This window comes from Brachycentrus maculatus, unplaced genomic scaffold (genome assembly GCF_059751285.1).
Source record: "Brachycentrus maculatus isolate JH-2025_06_01 unplaced genomic scaffold, ASM5975128v1 h1tg000301l, whole genome shotgun sequence".
NCBI lineage: Eukaryota > Metazoa > Arthropoda > Insecta > Trichoptera > Brachycentridae > Brachycentrus > Brachycentrus maculatus.
The window spans coordinates 223,786-238,737 of NW_028281052.1; the positions used below are offsets into that span (position 1 = coordinate 223,786).

Below are 14,952 nucleotides of genomic sequence, written 5' to 3' on the forward strand. Positions count from 1 at the left end.
TGTATTTGTTAGTGAAATGGGCCATCAATTTACAGTAGAGGTGAATTAAATTAGATCAATATTTAATATTTATTCCATAAGGTTGATGCTAATGTATAATGTACATTTCGTTTTTTACCACTTGAGTTTTATTATAGACTACATGTTGACGGTTGAACTTAAGCAGCTTGTGTTTGAAAATAGAAATTGATTCCGGGTCGAACCCAGAGTATGGACTCTAACCACGGGACCGCAACCTGACACTATATATATATGTATGCCTAGTAGAGTCTTTTGCATTCCACTCATGATTACCTATTACATATATCGCTCACTCCTTTCAAGAACGTCATAAATCAAAAAACTTGATTTTTCAGGAGAACGTTTTTAAAGTTTAAAAATATAATACAATGTATTAAAAATAAATATCAAACCACTTATTGAACTTTTTTCTGAGCAACAGATATTTTTAGGTAAAACCTGAAGGTTTTTTCTCCATTTGAAAAACATTTAGTTTATTTAAAAAAATAATTAAACAATACCTTTTCTTCAAAATGAAAAAACAACATTTTCTGCCCTGTAGCGGGTAAATATTAAGTTAAAAATATGATTCTTTTTCTGGGGTATAGTACATTTTCTAGGCATTCTGAAAACATGCATTACTGAAAATTTACGATTTTTGATTTATGACGTTCTTGAAAGGAGTGAGCGATATGGTCTTACTTATCTTTAGGCTCCATAGGTACAGGATCTATAAGAAATGAGAGTAGTTGAAATTGAAAAATTCTCTTGGTTGTAGATGACTTTATTATTCAACATTAGATTAACACTAATACAAATTATAGAGTTTAGGACAAAAATAAAAATGACATTTTAAAATTCAATTAAATGAATTTATGTTCATTAACACGGAGACTAACACTAAGGAAACTTAGTGATTAAAGGTAATACTAAAATAAAAACCATTCACTACTCGGAAGTGGACATGCTGGCTTGGCGCTTCATGGACTTGAGCGCTCTCTCCCGCAGTTTCTTTTCTAAATCTTCATTATTGGCTTTGCCACTTTCTTCCGGTTCGCTCTCTGAACTAGATTTCTTTGACTTTGACGATTTTTTGTGCTTCTTGTGTTTTTTGTGTTTCTTCGAATGTTTCTTGTGCTTTTTTGCGTGCTTTTTAGACTTTTTTGGTTCATCGCTCTCCGAATCCGAGGAGCCGGATTCCTTTTTATCCTTCTTGGTTTTTTTCTTAGACAACTTATCGCTGTCTGACGAGGAGGCGTCTTTCTCGCGCTTTCTTGACTTTTTCTCGCTCTCGGCCCGTTTTTGCGTTTCTTCGTTGGCGGAATCTTTAGGGGCCGGAGACGAATTCTTCGACTTGACAGTTTTACTTTCTTCGGCGTGTTTGCTCTTCGAAGACTTGCTCTTTTCGAGTATCGGCGATCTGTCTCTATTCTTGGAACTGCGGGCGTCTTTAGTTTTCTTAACTTTCTTGACTTCCGGCTCGGAACTGTCGCTAGATTTGGAGCGGACCATTTTGTTCTTTTCCGTTTTAGAACTCTTTTCTACTTCGCTGTTGGAACTATGTAGAGAGTAGGTTTTCACCACTTCTTGAACGTCGGGACTGGATTCTACATTTTTCGATCGAGAAGTATCTTTTGCCTTTTTAGTTTTAGATTTATCCGGAGAAGAGCTCTTGGGTTGACTCTTTTTCGATTCTTTGACCGCTTTATTTTCGTCCGAGCTGTGGGAATCCTCCGTTTTAGATTTATTCTTGGCTTTGCTGGGTTTCGATTTGACTTCCTCTTCGGAGCTGCTATCGTCCGAACTGGAGGAACGAGCCCTCTTTATCTTTTTAACCTTCTTGACAGTTTTCTTACGAGCCACTCGCTTGTTTTTTTTCTTTTTGTCATCGTTGGAATCGCTGGTCGACGACATTTCCGACTCGCTGTCACTAGAGGATGACGATTTCTTATTCTTCTTGTTGCGTTTAGCGTGAGGCCGTTCCTTTCGTTTCGGCTTATTCTTAACTTTAGCTCGAGCCGGTCCGCTCTCCTCGGAGCTCTCGGAATCCGAACCGGACTCGGCCTTCTGTTTGCTCTTACCCGCGCCGGCCTTTTCGTCGGAACGCTTGGATTCGTCGAGTTTATCCGAGTCGGGTTTATCGACTTTGTCCTTGAGCAGCTCGAGTTCGTGCTTCTTGAGGAAGGGAGAAGGCGTTCTGGACAAACTGGGTGCGAACCTTTTGGAACCTTCCGGCCTCTCTCCGTCTTGTTTTACTTTGACTTCTTCGTCGGAATATAGGGACGTCGGTTTGGAAACCGACTTGGCGATCTGGGCGGGCTTAGTAACGCTGACGCGCTCTTTGCTAGAGCTGCGGCTCGAACTTCCGGAGTCTCTAGTCTTGTTGTTGCGACCGTCTCTATCTTTGGACATTTTGCGATCTTCAGACACGCGCCTATCTCGAGATGCGCGGACATCGCGGAAACCTGGAAATAGAATTGATTCATTACCACCCTGCGAGCATTTCGATCAATATTCAAGAGCGATGTTTATCATCGTGGTCGTCGTACCCATTCTGTCTTTGCTAGAGCGGCGATCTCGACTGCCGCGGCGCTCCTGGCTGGGTCGCCGCTCCCGGCTGCCGCGCCGATCGCGGCTGCCGCGTCGCTCCCTCTCCCGATCCCTGTCCCTCGAGCGGTCCTTGGACCTGCAAAACAACATCCCACTGAATCGCCTGACTATCGTAACACACTCACATACTGCACTTACGAATTGTCAATTAACCTGTTAACCGGGCGGGAGGTATAAATACGTCAAACATAAACAATATGAAGTACGGGTAGGACATATTACGTCCTGTAATAATAAATATATGTTGCGCCCTGGAACGGGCGCGACCTATATTTTCCACCAACAAAAGTAATTAGAGTCATCCATACATGTTTCGTAATGTTTGTAATTTTGCATTTTCATTTGTGATAAACAATTTGTATATAAAAATAAACGAAAAAAAATATATTTCATAGTCTTTCAATTTATTTTAAGCATATTTATGCTTAAAATTTCTATTTAGAATATATGAAATCACGTTGACCATGCGTGACGTTCTGACACGTCTCAGTGAGAGAGTTTGTGCCCGCTGTATGTTGCGTAATTAAAAAGTGATCTCCCCCCCGGTTAACAGGTTAAGAACTGATATTTTTCTTTTAAATTTCAAGCTGTTTGAGCGTGTAGAAGGCTATTATGTTATGTTATTATGCACACATAAATGAGGCCGCATACCTATCTCTGGATCTGCGACCCCGGGACCTACTCCGGGACCGGCGGCGCTCCCGCTCCCGCCGCTCCATGGAGCGCCTCCTCTCCCTGGATCTGTGACCGGGCAACATGGCAACATCATAATTCATCCATCCCTTCCGGTATAATATTGACCATTTTGCAAAAAAGTAATTGTGCCAAAATATTGGATAAATCTCATAGTGGGGACTGACCGGAGTCATTTGGTCGTAACGTAACACGTTACGATGCGAGCATTCAGTCAGTGCTCCATCCCAAGTCGGATGCTCGCCGCGAATGTTACATTACAAGGAAATGTGGAGGCCCACCTTAAGCAGCGACTGCTCAAGTTTTTTTTCTAATTTTATTACTAATTACATTATATTACATATAGCGGGAGCCATAATTAAGCGAATAACCAAAAGGCAACGCACTTTTCCTATTACTTGACACTTTTCAGTCCAATTGGATTTTGAAGTGCAGACATATACAATTTACTACGGAATGATTAAATATTTTACGGCCATTTCGGACAAAAAACTTTTAGTATATGTTTATGTATATGTATATGTTTGTTTAGCTTGCTCTATTTTATCTTGGATAGATTTTTGTAACTTTTTTAAATGACTTTCACATGATTAAGGCGCCAACAAAAACTAACCCATGGAAGTTTCATTTCAAGTTAAGACACTTATAATATTGATATAACATCCAAAGGGTGAATAATCCAGAATAAATAATGAAATAATAAATCCAGAATAATTATTCAATATAACAGAAGGGGGAGAGATTGGTACCTCCTCTCGCGTTCGCGGCGCCGCCACTCCCTCTCCCTGTCGCGCTCGCGCTCCCTCTCCCGCTCCCTCTCCATCTCCCGGCGCCGGCGCTCCCTCTCCCTCTCTCGCTCCCGTTCCCGCTCCCTCTCCCGCTCTCTCTCCCTCTCCCTGTCGCGGTCGCGGTCCACAGACCTCCGGCTCCTCCGGCTGCTGTAGAAGGCACAAACATTTTTTTTTTAAATTAAAAAACTAGAAAAAAATTTCAAGGACAGAAGTACAAGAAGACAGATCTCCTGACTCTTGTATATGAAGTATGTTCAAAAAGTATTGCAAATTTTTAATTTCCGCATGCTACACTATATACAGTGAAACCCGGATTTTACATGCCCGGATTTAAAGAATGTTATGACGTTTGTTCTGTCATTCGGTTTTTGACTCGGTTTGTGATGCTTCTTTCTTTTTGACATCATTCGCGATCATCATTTACACACAGTTTTCACGTTTTTAAATTTCTTTTATTAGTTTATTACAATCTTTTAACATTATTTTCTCAAGTAATGTCCCAACAAAGAAAATCTTTGTCAGTGCGAGAGAAAATGAACATTCTCGAAAACGTTGGTTCACGCGTTTCGCCGGCGCGTGATTTGGGGCTACAAATCACTACTTTGGCTACAATAATTAAAAATCGGGTTTCGATTAAAAAAAGTGCAATGGAATGTGGTCCAATGGTGACAAAACGCATGTACATATCATGTAAGTTTTTACATTTTTTTCAATAAGAAATAATTTTTTTTTTTTTTTTTCAATAATTAATAAAAAATAAAATTTAAAATGTTATGCATTTTCCCTCCAATTAAGTTTTTACATATTTTTTCAATAAAAAATTTAATTTAAAACGTTTTTTTTTCAATAATTAATAAAAATTAAATTTAAAATGTTACGCATTTTCCCTCCAATTAAGTTTTTACATATTTTTTCAATAAAAAATTAAATTTAAAACGTTTTTTTTCAATAATTAATAAAAAATAAAAGTTAAAATGTTATGCATTTTCCCTCCAATCAAGGTTTTACATTTTTTTTCAATAAAAAAATAAATTAATTTTTTTTTTCAATATTAATAAAAAGTAAAATTTTAAATGATACATTTTATTTCAATACCCCCTACTTGCATTTTCCCTCCAACTAAGTTTTTACATTTGTTTTCAATAAAAAATTAAATTTAAAACCTTTTTTTCAATACCCCCCGTTTACATTTTCCCTCCATTTAAGTTTTTTTTTTCGGTCCCTTGAAAAATGTAAAATAGGGGTTTCATTGTATTCGATTTTTGATTATTTTGTGGCGTTATGTTGGCACTCATGTCTCTTCTAACTTATGCCGACAAGTTAGGCCATTTTTAATTTTGATTTAATTTTTGACAGCTGTTTCGCTTGCACGTGTTTTGGCTGGTCTTCGATTTTTGCCTTGAAATATGGATCAAAGAATCTGTATCAAATTTTGTGTAAAAAACAAAGTGCGCGGACGCATTCCGAATGTTGACTGTGGCATATGGTGAAGGTACTTTGGGCCGAAACAACGTTTATCAGTGGTACAAAATGTTCTCAAAGGGCCGAGAAGATATGAACGACCAAGAGTATGCCGGACACCTGAGCACATCAACAACAGATGAAAACATTGATGAAGTGAAGAAAATAGGATTGGCCAATCGTCGAATTACCGTTAAAGAAGTCACTGAGGACCTAAATATAACAATTGGCTCGTGCCATTAGATTTTCAATAATGATTTGGGCATGAGACGGGTTGCCGCCAAATTCATACCAAAATTGCTCGATTTCGACCGAAAACAATTGGAAAAAACGGCACCAGTGTATAATATCTGGTGGGATTACTTTGAAGGGGACAAATAGACATTCATGAATAAATAAATAATTTTTGAAAAAACCCATAATTCGCGATACCTTTTGAACAGACTATGTATACGAGATTGGACGGGGATCAGGACCGTTGAGGCGCTGTTTAGAGCTGCCCAAGACAATTACTCTCAAGCGATAGTTGAAGTCAGGGGGACCTGACATGACACGCACAGAACTAGGAGAATCATCTTGACAGATTTTTTTTGGAAAATAAATCATAATAAATAAAAGCAGGTCTAACCTTTCGCGGCGTGATCGTCTGTGGGGACTGGGGCTGGCGGAGGAGTCCTTGTTGTTGCGGTAGTGCCTCTTCTTCTGCACAGAGGTGGAAGACTTCCTCACTTGCGATCCGTCTTTCCGACTGTGCCCTGTTAGGAAGGAACTTCTCGCTTAGATATTTGTAATTTTAAATGTTTCATTTCGGCATCTCAAGATAGATAACGAAGATTAAAGAAAAATAAAAGTCTGGGTGTTTACAGGGGTTAAATCAAGTGTCCGCCTCCATAGTGTAGTGGTTAGCGCGCCCGGCTACCATGCTGGAGGTCCCGAGTTCGATACCCAAGAGGGACAAAATAATAATTAGTGATTTTTTAGTCTAAAATTTATTTATTATGACCCTGACTGGTACCTGAAGCGATGACCTTTCCTTCAAATATTTAACGTTCAAGGTAACACACTGCTTCTATACAATGCAGTGCCCTATGCACCATTGGGTGCGGATAAGGGTGAGAAGAAGAAGAAATCAAGTATATTTGAAGAGATGACTTAGAACCAGCCTATGACAGGTCGTAGGCCCTGTAAGTACCCAGACTTCAATATTCTTCTTCATCTGTGTTGAGATGTCAAAATGTAAAAATAACTCCGAAGTGGAGAAACCCAGATTTGTGAACAAGGATTTGGACTCGCCCAAATTGTGATCAAAAGTTTCAACAAGTTCTTGAAAGAAGTTAAAATAATCTTCAACTGAATGAATAGTGTATGGAATAGCTTACTGGAATCCGAGCTGGAGGCCCTGTGCTGAGATGAAGAGGAACTGGAACTGCTGGAATTGCGTTTAGTTTTCCCATTCTTGGCTGGAGATGCAGATTTCTCTTTACCAGATCTGAAAAAGGTCCATTACATTTATAAAATAAATTAAACAATAATGATCGGGTTTCGTAGTTTCGTTAATGAAACCCGGTCACTGGTGAAATAAAATAAATTGGAAAAAACAAAAAAAATGTTATTTCATCATATATGTAAAATGCGGTTCCGGTAAGGTAGAAGAAAGGCAAATGAGAAGAATTTTCTCCAAAAGACATCTAGAAGGAAGACCAAAGAACTCTGGGATGCTACGAAAGAAAATGTGATTCGAAGGCATGGTCTAGGTCAGGGTTCGGCAGTTTGTTAAGAGCCAATTGTCGTAGAACAGGATAACAAGGGAACCAGAGGGGCACATATTTGTCATATACATATCGCTCACTCCTTTCAAGAACGTCACAAATCAAAAAACTTGATTTTTCAGGAGAATGTTTTTAAAGTTTAAAAATATAATATAATGCATTAAAAATAAATATCAAGCCACTTTTTGAACAATACCTTTTCTTCAAAATGAAAAAACAACATTTTCTGCCCTGTAGCCGGTAAATATTAAGTTAAAAATCTCTTTTGCTGGGATATACAGTAGTACATTTTCTGGGCATTCCGAAAACATGCACAACTGAAAATCGATTTTTTGTTTATGACGTTCTTGAAAGGAGGGAGCAATATGTTCTCACTGATATGATTGATTCATACCTTGTGGGGGACTTCTCCTGAGATTTCTCTTTAGTGGCTGCTTCCGCTCCTTCCTTGGTGCCGGCCATATTCAACAATTTGTTCTGCAAGCGGGATAGTGACCCCCCCTTTTCTGAGTCGCTGTTTTTATCATTATTGTCCTTGTCTTCACCGTCTTCCGGAGTTTTATTACCATTTTCTAAAATAAGAATAAAAACAACATAAATATAAAATAACCCATTCAAGTTTTTGTATAATAAGAATCCTGAGGTTCTGTAGCTTTCAAAACTAGTTGTGTGTAGTAAAATAAAACTTAAGTGGTATTATACAAATGTTTAATTTTTTTAATTAATTAATGAACAGTAATAATTTGTCCGCCTCCATAGTGTAATGGTCAGCACGCTCGGCTACCGTACTGGAAGTCCCGAGTTCGATTCCCAGGGAGAGGGTTAAAAAATCTAAGTAATTTTTTCACATTAATATTTATTTAATATTACCCTGGACTGGTGCCTGAAGCGGAGGGCTGATCACCTTTCCTTCATGTGTTAACGATGAAGATAACACTGCATTTATATGATGCCCAGTGCCCTATGCACCGTCGGGTGCGGATAGGGGTTTGAAGAAGAATAATGAATACGTAGTACATTTTTTATTACCTTTCTTAGACTTGTCCTTGATCAAATGTTTTGGCAAATCCGTCACCAGGCCCGGCGGACTGAGCTGCCCATCCTTCTTGTCCGGCTTGGGCTGCGGACTCTTACTCCTGCTGTCCCGCCGACCCCGGGAGCGAGACCTGAAGAAAGGCATAAAACCATTTGTTTAAAATACCATGAACAGACCACTCTGGCTGAAAATATTTATAATACACTAAATTTGGACTTCTAATGGGACTCTTAGGGTGAAGACTGACCGGAGCATTTCGTCGTAACGTAACACGTTACGATGTGAGCATTCAGGCAGTCAGTACAGCGAGCCGAGTGCTCCATCCATAGTTTCGGATGCTCGGTGATGCTCGCCGCGAGCGATGTTACGATGAAATACTCCGGTCAGTCTCCACCTTTACATATTAGCACCACTCTTTTCCACTTAAACATTACACAAGCTTTTTACTTTCCCTTTTTGCCGTTTCGCCAAAATATGGCGGCCAATACCAGGCAGTTTAAGCCACGCCTCCGTTCCTGGGTAGTTCATATTATAAAGATACTTTTGAGTGATATCTAAATCAGTAAAAAAAACTTTTGGTAATGCATTATTTCTCATTATTTTTATACAAATTTATTGACGGCACTTGATCAAAGATAAGATATATCCCTGTAAGGATAGAAATATCTTTTTCATCAAAATGTCAACTAAAATCAGTTTGAATTTAAAACTTTACATCCCAGGCCGAGTTATTTGTTCAAGTTTTCTCATCAATGACACTCCATAAAATACATGTGGAATAGTTATATGTAAAAGAGTAATAGTTATAATTTTGTGGGATAGTTTATTTTTATAACTCGGTTGAATTTGAACACCTTTGACGCTTCAAAAGTATGAGTCACAGGTGAGCGTTGTGATTTGTTCGGCTCATTTATACCACAAAAATCAATCTGTTGAGTGCGTGCTACCTTTTTCTGCATTTAAAGATTGTTTCTATGTTTGTTCTGTTTTATCAGGAGCAAAATATTAGCGTCATTGTTTGACAAACCATGTCACCTCCCCTCCGGACAGGGCAACTTCTTTCTTGTTCTTCTAGTTCTTTCCAAGTTCGCTCCCTAGGTGGAGCATATGGCCAACACGAAACGTCTCGTCACTCTGTCACGCGCCATCTCCTTGACTTCTTCCCAGGTCAGTCCGGCGTCTCGAAGTTCCGCTGAATATAGTCGGTGAATGGTCGTCAGCGGTCTTCCGGGGCGCCGGAATCCTCAGGTTGGAAGAAGAGACATGAGGGGTCAGAGGAGACATGTCCCAACCATGTCCACCTTCTCCTCTTTAGGACTTCCAGTATGTGAGGGGCTGTTGAGTTTTTCTCCTCGCATCGTCATTCCTGACGAAGTCATACCACTTTATACCCAGTATTGGCCTCAGGCACCTATTTTCAAAACTTGCTAGTTTCTTGCTTTGAGCTTTGGTGAGGTGCCACAACTCACATCTTTACTTTCAGGGATACATTCAATTTAAAAAAATAAATTAAGATAGGGGTGAATATAGAATATACCTGCGATGGCTGGAGCGTCTCTCTCGTGATCTTGTCCGACTGCGGTGATGTCGGCGACTGCCCCCGCCGCCCCCGCCCTTGCTGCTGCTGCGGTTCTCCTCCTCTTCCTGAAAAATACTCATATTGAAAATCACCAATATTGATTGTGTTTAACCGTTAACACACTGTTTGCGGAAAACTTATGGGAAACGCTTATAAGCATTCTGTTTGCTTACTTTTGGTAGAGCACGACAGACACTAAAAAATATTGTACGGAATTGCCAATTTTTTTTCAAAAATAAATCTGAATATATCTTTATATATAAAAATCCGTATATTTATGTCCAGAAAACTCGTAGAAAGTAGTCTACGGATTGACTTGATATTTTTACAAACGCAGCCTTATGTTGAATCACATAAATAGTTGTTGTCCGGCTCTATAGTGTAGTGGTTAGCGCACTAGGCTACCATGCAGGAGGTCGTGGGTTCGATTCCCAAGAAGATCAAAATAAATATTTGTGATTTTTCAGTCTCATATTTATTCAATATGACCTGAAGCGGAAGGCTGATAATCTTTTTTCATGTATTTAACGATCAAGATAACACTGCTTCTATACGATGCAGTGCCCTATTCACCATCGGGTTCGGATAAGGATTAGAAATGAAAAGGTTTGCCACCCCTGCTCTAGGCAATATATTGAGGCCGATCAAGCAGTTATCCGCACCGTTTTGAAAAATTAAAAATAAATTATTATTTATATTCAAAGCATTTACTTTGTGGTCAAACATTTTAATTGATATTAGTAATGTTAGTAAATAACCACTCACCGACTACTTCTGTCTACCGGTTTCGAGACGTACCCGTCTCTTGGTCAGGACATACACTACAATTTAACAATCATGCGAACAACACTACACCACACCCACTTAGTACTATTCACATACACTATCACTACACATGCAAAACATTCAGAGCGAAAATTGTTTTGCATGTGTAGTGATAGTGTATGTGAATAGTACTAAGTGGGTGTGGTGTAGTGTTGTTCGCATGATTGTTAAATTGTAGTGTATGTCCTGACGAAGAGACGGGTACGTCTCGAAACCGGTAGACAGAAGTAGTCGGTGAGTGGTTATTTACTAACATTACTAATATCAATTAAAAATAAATCTTTGTTTTCACATTACATATACATAAATATTTCAATTTAATGTTTTTAAACACGTGACCAGATCCGACATTGAAAATAGAAAATTGAATCGCAGCAGAGCGGGTTCCAACCTGAATACGCAGGACTAACCACGGAACCACATCCTGACAATATCTATATGTAGAGCAGAGATAACTATAGTTTAACCTGTCTGGGAGTGAGTTTCTGCAGACAAAACTGCATCTGGGGAGTTAGTTTTATTTTTCTATTTTTTTAATAATTTTATATCATATTGATGCTATAAATAACATTTTTTTTTAATAAAGAAAAATATTGCCATCAGTAAACATGATTTATATCAAAATTATCAATTGTAAATGAAAACACTTGTTTTTTACCACTTGAGTTATATTTATTTAACGACTAGTTTTGGAAGCTACGGATGCTTCCATCTTCAGGTCTGAATATAAACTGTCTGAATATATCAGTTTATATTCAGACCCGAAGATGGAAGCATCTGTAGCTTCCGAAACTAGTCGTTAAAATAAATATATATGTAACTCAAGTGGTAAAATACAAGTGTTTTCAGTTACAATTTTATCATGTCCTACCACAAAGTAAATGCCGAAACAATAAACAAAATTATCCATGTTTTATTTCATGGCTTTTCTTTGACAGCCTCATTACAATAACATCACACAAACTTTGTTTTAAGTTAAATGTCGTGGGTAAAACAGAAAAATTATCTAAAGTGTGGTTTTAGTGTTTGAATACAACCGCAGATGGCAGTACAAGTGCTATTTCAGGAATAAATGTCACCTAGCTTTACATAGTTATAAGGGTGGCCGTTCATGTATGCCCATACTCCTTGAGGAAAGTTTTGCTTGGACGACAATACAGCCACACTCCCGGACGGGTTAAACTCACCTACTTTGGGAATACCATAGACAAGAGCAACTCACTATTCGCTTTTTGATTTCGTCTTTCTTCTGCTGCATGAAGGACTCGGGGATGCCGTTGTCGGAAGCTTGGGCGCTGAGCAAGTGCTCCCAGAGCTCGCCCATAAACAATCGAGCGTTTTTTCCATTTAAAAATCCAGTAAGATTAATCTGCATTTTCTTCGGGCAAGGAAACTGAAGATTTTTGGAAGAAATCACAGAAATTAGGATACCGATATAGTGGAAGCAATCAAATCATACAAGGAGACAATGAGTCTCCTCCAAGCACTCAACGGGTGGTCAGTGTTATGGGTTCATTTCACTATTTGTAATAGTTACCATATGTACATACTATATTGTGTTATAATAAATATTTACATAAGAAATTCAAACATTTCTAAAATTCAATAAATATTGCTTTAGCATAAAATCATACATTCAGAAATGATGTAGGTATTACCATTATTAACTTTTTACATAATTTAGTCACATTCTTCATTTTTATATACATTGTTTTTTTAAATGCAGCAGTAGGTAAATACATTTGTGAAATTTTATAATTAAATATCAACTAGGATTTGGATAAAAAATGACTCGATTGATTGTATGTTTTTATGATATTCAAGGGGCCAAAAGAGTATGGGATGTTTGTTCCAAATAAATACATTATACTTTAATTATTACATAAAAATAAAGTGTAAAACTACCAATTTCAATGACTTAATTGAAAAATCCCCGTATTCCGCCACCTATAACAACGGAGAAAGATAGTTCGTACGTTCCCGCAAGTAAAGGATATTGAGAAGAGAAAGTTACAAAGAATGATGTTTTGGAGCCGCAGATTAGTCGAAGCGGAGATGGATGAACGAAGAGCTGTGGCAGCGGATGCGGAGGCGCGCTGGCGGCGGCAGCTGGCGGCGCAGCAGCGGCGGGGGCGCCGCAGCGCGGCGGCGGCTCGGGCGGCGCGGCTCGACGGGCTCGTCTCCTGTAAGGTTGCCCACCCCGGTTATGCCAACTCTCGGCTCCAAAACTCATCACGGCGGCGCGTACAAACTACCTTCTCCGCGGCGGGCGGATACGGGAGCAAGGAGCTAATCCTGGGAGTAATATATTTCCGGAAAATAAAGCCCCGAAATACCGTTGTGGGTGAGGTTGGGAGGGCCGGCGCTGCGCTGGGGCGGCGGCGGCGCGGCGAGCGGTAGCGGGCGGCGGGGCGGACGAGGCGGACCAAATAGCAAACAGAGCTAGTCGGGGTAAAAACAATTTTCACACTCGATCAATATACACATTTTTCGTTGCCGACATTTCTGCACGTCAGATTGTGTTCTTTCGGGTTAATCGATCCTGACGGTAAAACTGTATCGGCTTTGATTGAATTTGAAATATACATCATGGCGCTACGACAAACGAGATATATACCTTCTCCTCCAGCTGATTGTTGACGTAGTCTACGACTACGTCGTCCTCCATCTTCAGGATCTCCGTGATCTTCTGCGTGATCCACGGCTTCAGCACGTCCAACTTCACCTTTGACATATCCACCTAAAAGTTGGGTTACAAATCGTTAGCATAAAACACAAAAATAATTACTTTTCACTTAATCCATACATTACTTTGCGTGAATTTGAAAAAAACGAGTATATTTTTTAGATACACAAGATGTTTCCTTTGTACTGGGCTAATATTATAGATTTCATATCAATATTATCATTTCTTAGCTATAGGAACTCGTTTCAATGTCGGTGATTCTCTTATCGGAATAAAAGGCGATCTCCATATTACGAAACCCATAAAAACATAGTAAAATAAGTTATGCGCTTACAACCATTTTAATAACAATGAAGGATTTTCTAAAATTCACGTAAATATATACGCAGTGCGAACGGGAAGCATCTAACCTGTTGTGTCAACGAGTCGCCGAACTTCATTTGCTTCATCAATTTCTTCTCCTTATCACTGAAGCGATTATCCTGCTCGGCAGAAGTGCCCTAAGAAACATTACATACTTAAAACACATCCGAACAATATATATTTATAGCTCATTTTCTGTAAAATATAACTAGAATTCCAAACCAAGGGATATCGATTGACTCAATTTTAAGGTAATACTTACTGTATACATTTTGAAAGCTAGGTTTAGCGCAGATATACAGAAAAATATTTATTGACAAACTCGTAGGTCGATTACCTAATTGTATAACTTTTCATTGCATTTCATTTGAATAAAATATTAACAATTTCAGCGAAAAAAAACACACGCGCCGAAACCCAATACAACATGGCGGGCGCTATTCCGAATTTTTTGTTTCTGCTGAATGCTAGGTACTGTATATTTCTGTCATTCAAATTTTCAGTGCTACCAACACAACCACGCCAGTACCTACCTAAACCATCAAATAAGCCTACCGACCAAACGAATACAAAGTACTTCAACAAAGCAGATAATAAATTAAATATATTGATTTAGCTAAATTATGATACGATTAATTAAAAATAGAGAGAGTAATGTCGGATTTGGTGGTAGACAGACCTTAGTCAATTTTCAATTTTAACTTGATTTTTCATCCTAAAATAATGACTGAGCTTCATCATCGTTCATAATCATTGGCATTTATCCAGTTCTTTTCCCAACAATGCTCCACATTCAATAGAATAGGCCAATAAGAGTTCATGAATGAGTTCGGTGATATCATTAACTCTTGCATCGTTTAATATGTAAATGGCCATCATCATATATTTTTTAATTGACATTTCACTGCACAAATGTCACCAATTTCCGAGATTGAAACCAGAATACTATATGCGTTTCACTTTTTCATCTGATTCAGATTAAATTTCCCTATTAATAAGAGAAAAAAAAAAAATTTTTTTGCTCTTTCATATTGCAAACAATCCAATTTATAGTTTTATTCCCCAAAATTTTGATTTTTCTTTAATATTGAGGAATGACTCTTAACTTTTAACAGATCAATTCTCGTCCTTAATAGTGC

At 38.5% G+C, this 14,952-nt stretch overlaps 1 protein-coding gene across 3 annotated transcripts; it reads right to left on the bottom strand.

Annotated features, from left to right (window-relative positions):
* Positions 1–763: 763 nt before the first annotated feature.
* Positions 764–14,272, bottom strand: Srrm1 (Serine-arginine repetitive matrix 1). Of its 3 annotated transcripts, XM_088267657.1 has the most exons (14): positions 14,076–14,272; positions 13,861–13,950; positions 13,382–13,504; positions 13,101–13,206; positions 11,987–12,157; positions 9,898–10,004; positions 8,354–8,490; positions 7,719–7,896; positions 6,935–7,044; positions 6,184–6,310; positions 4,053–4,241; positions 3,262–3,351; positions 2,550–2,686; positions 764–2,465 (listed from the first exon to the last, which is right to left on the bottom strand). In XM_088267657.1, the coding sequence occupies exons 5-14, from the start codon at positions 12,137–12,139 to the stop codon at positions 949–951; spliced, it is 2,745 nt and encodes a 914-aa protein (XP_088123783.1). In that variant the 5' UTR covers positions 12,140–12,157; positions 13,101–13,206; positions 13,382–13,504; positions 13,861–13,950; positions 14,076–14,272; the 3' UTR covers positions 764–948. The 3 variants fall into 3 exon arrangements, with proteins under 3 accessions (XP_088123783.1, XP_088123780.1, XP_088123782.1); XM_088267654.1 differs by lacking the exon at positions 13,101–13,206; XM_088267656.1 differs by lacking the exons at positions 3,262–3,351; positions 13,101–13,206.
* Between the last annotated feature and the right edge of the window lie 680 nt (positions 14,273–14,952).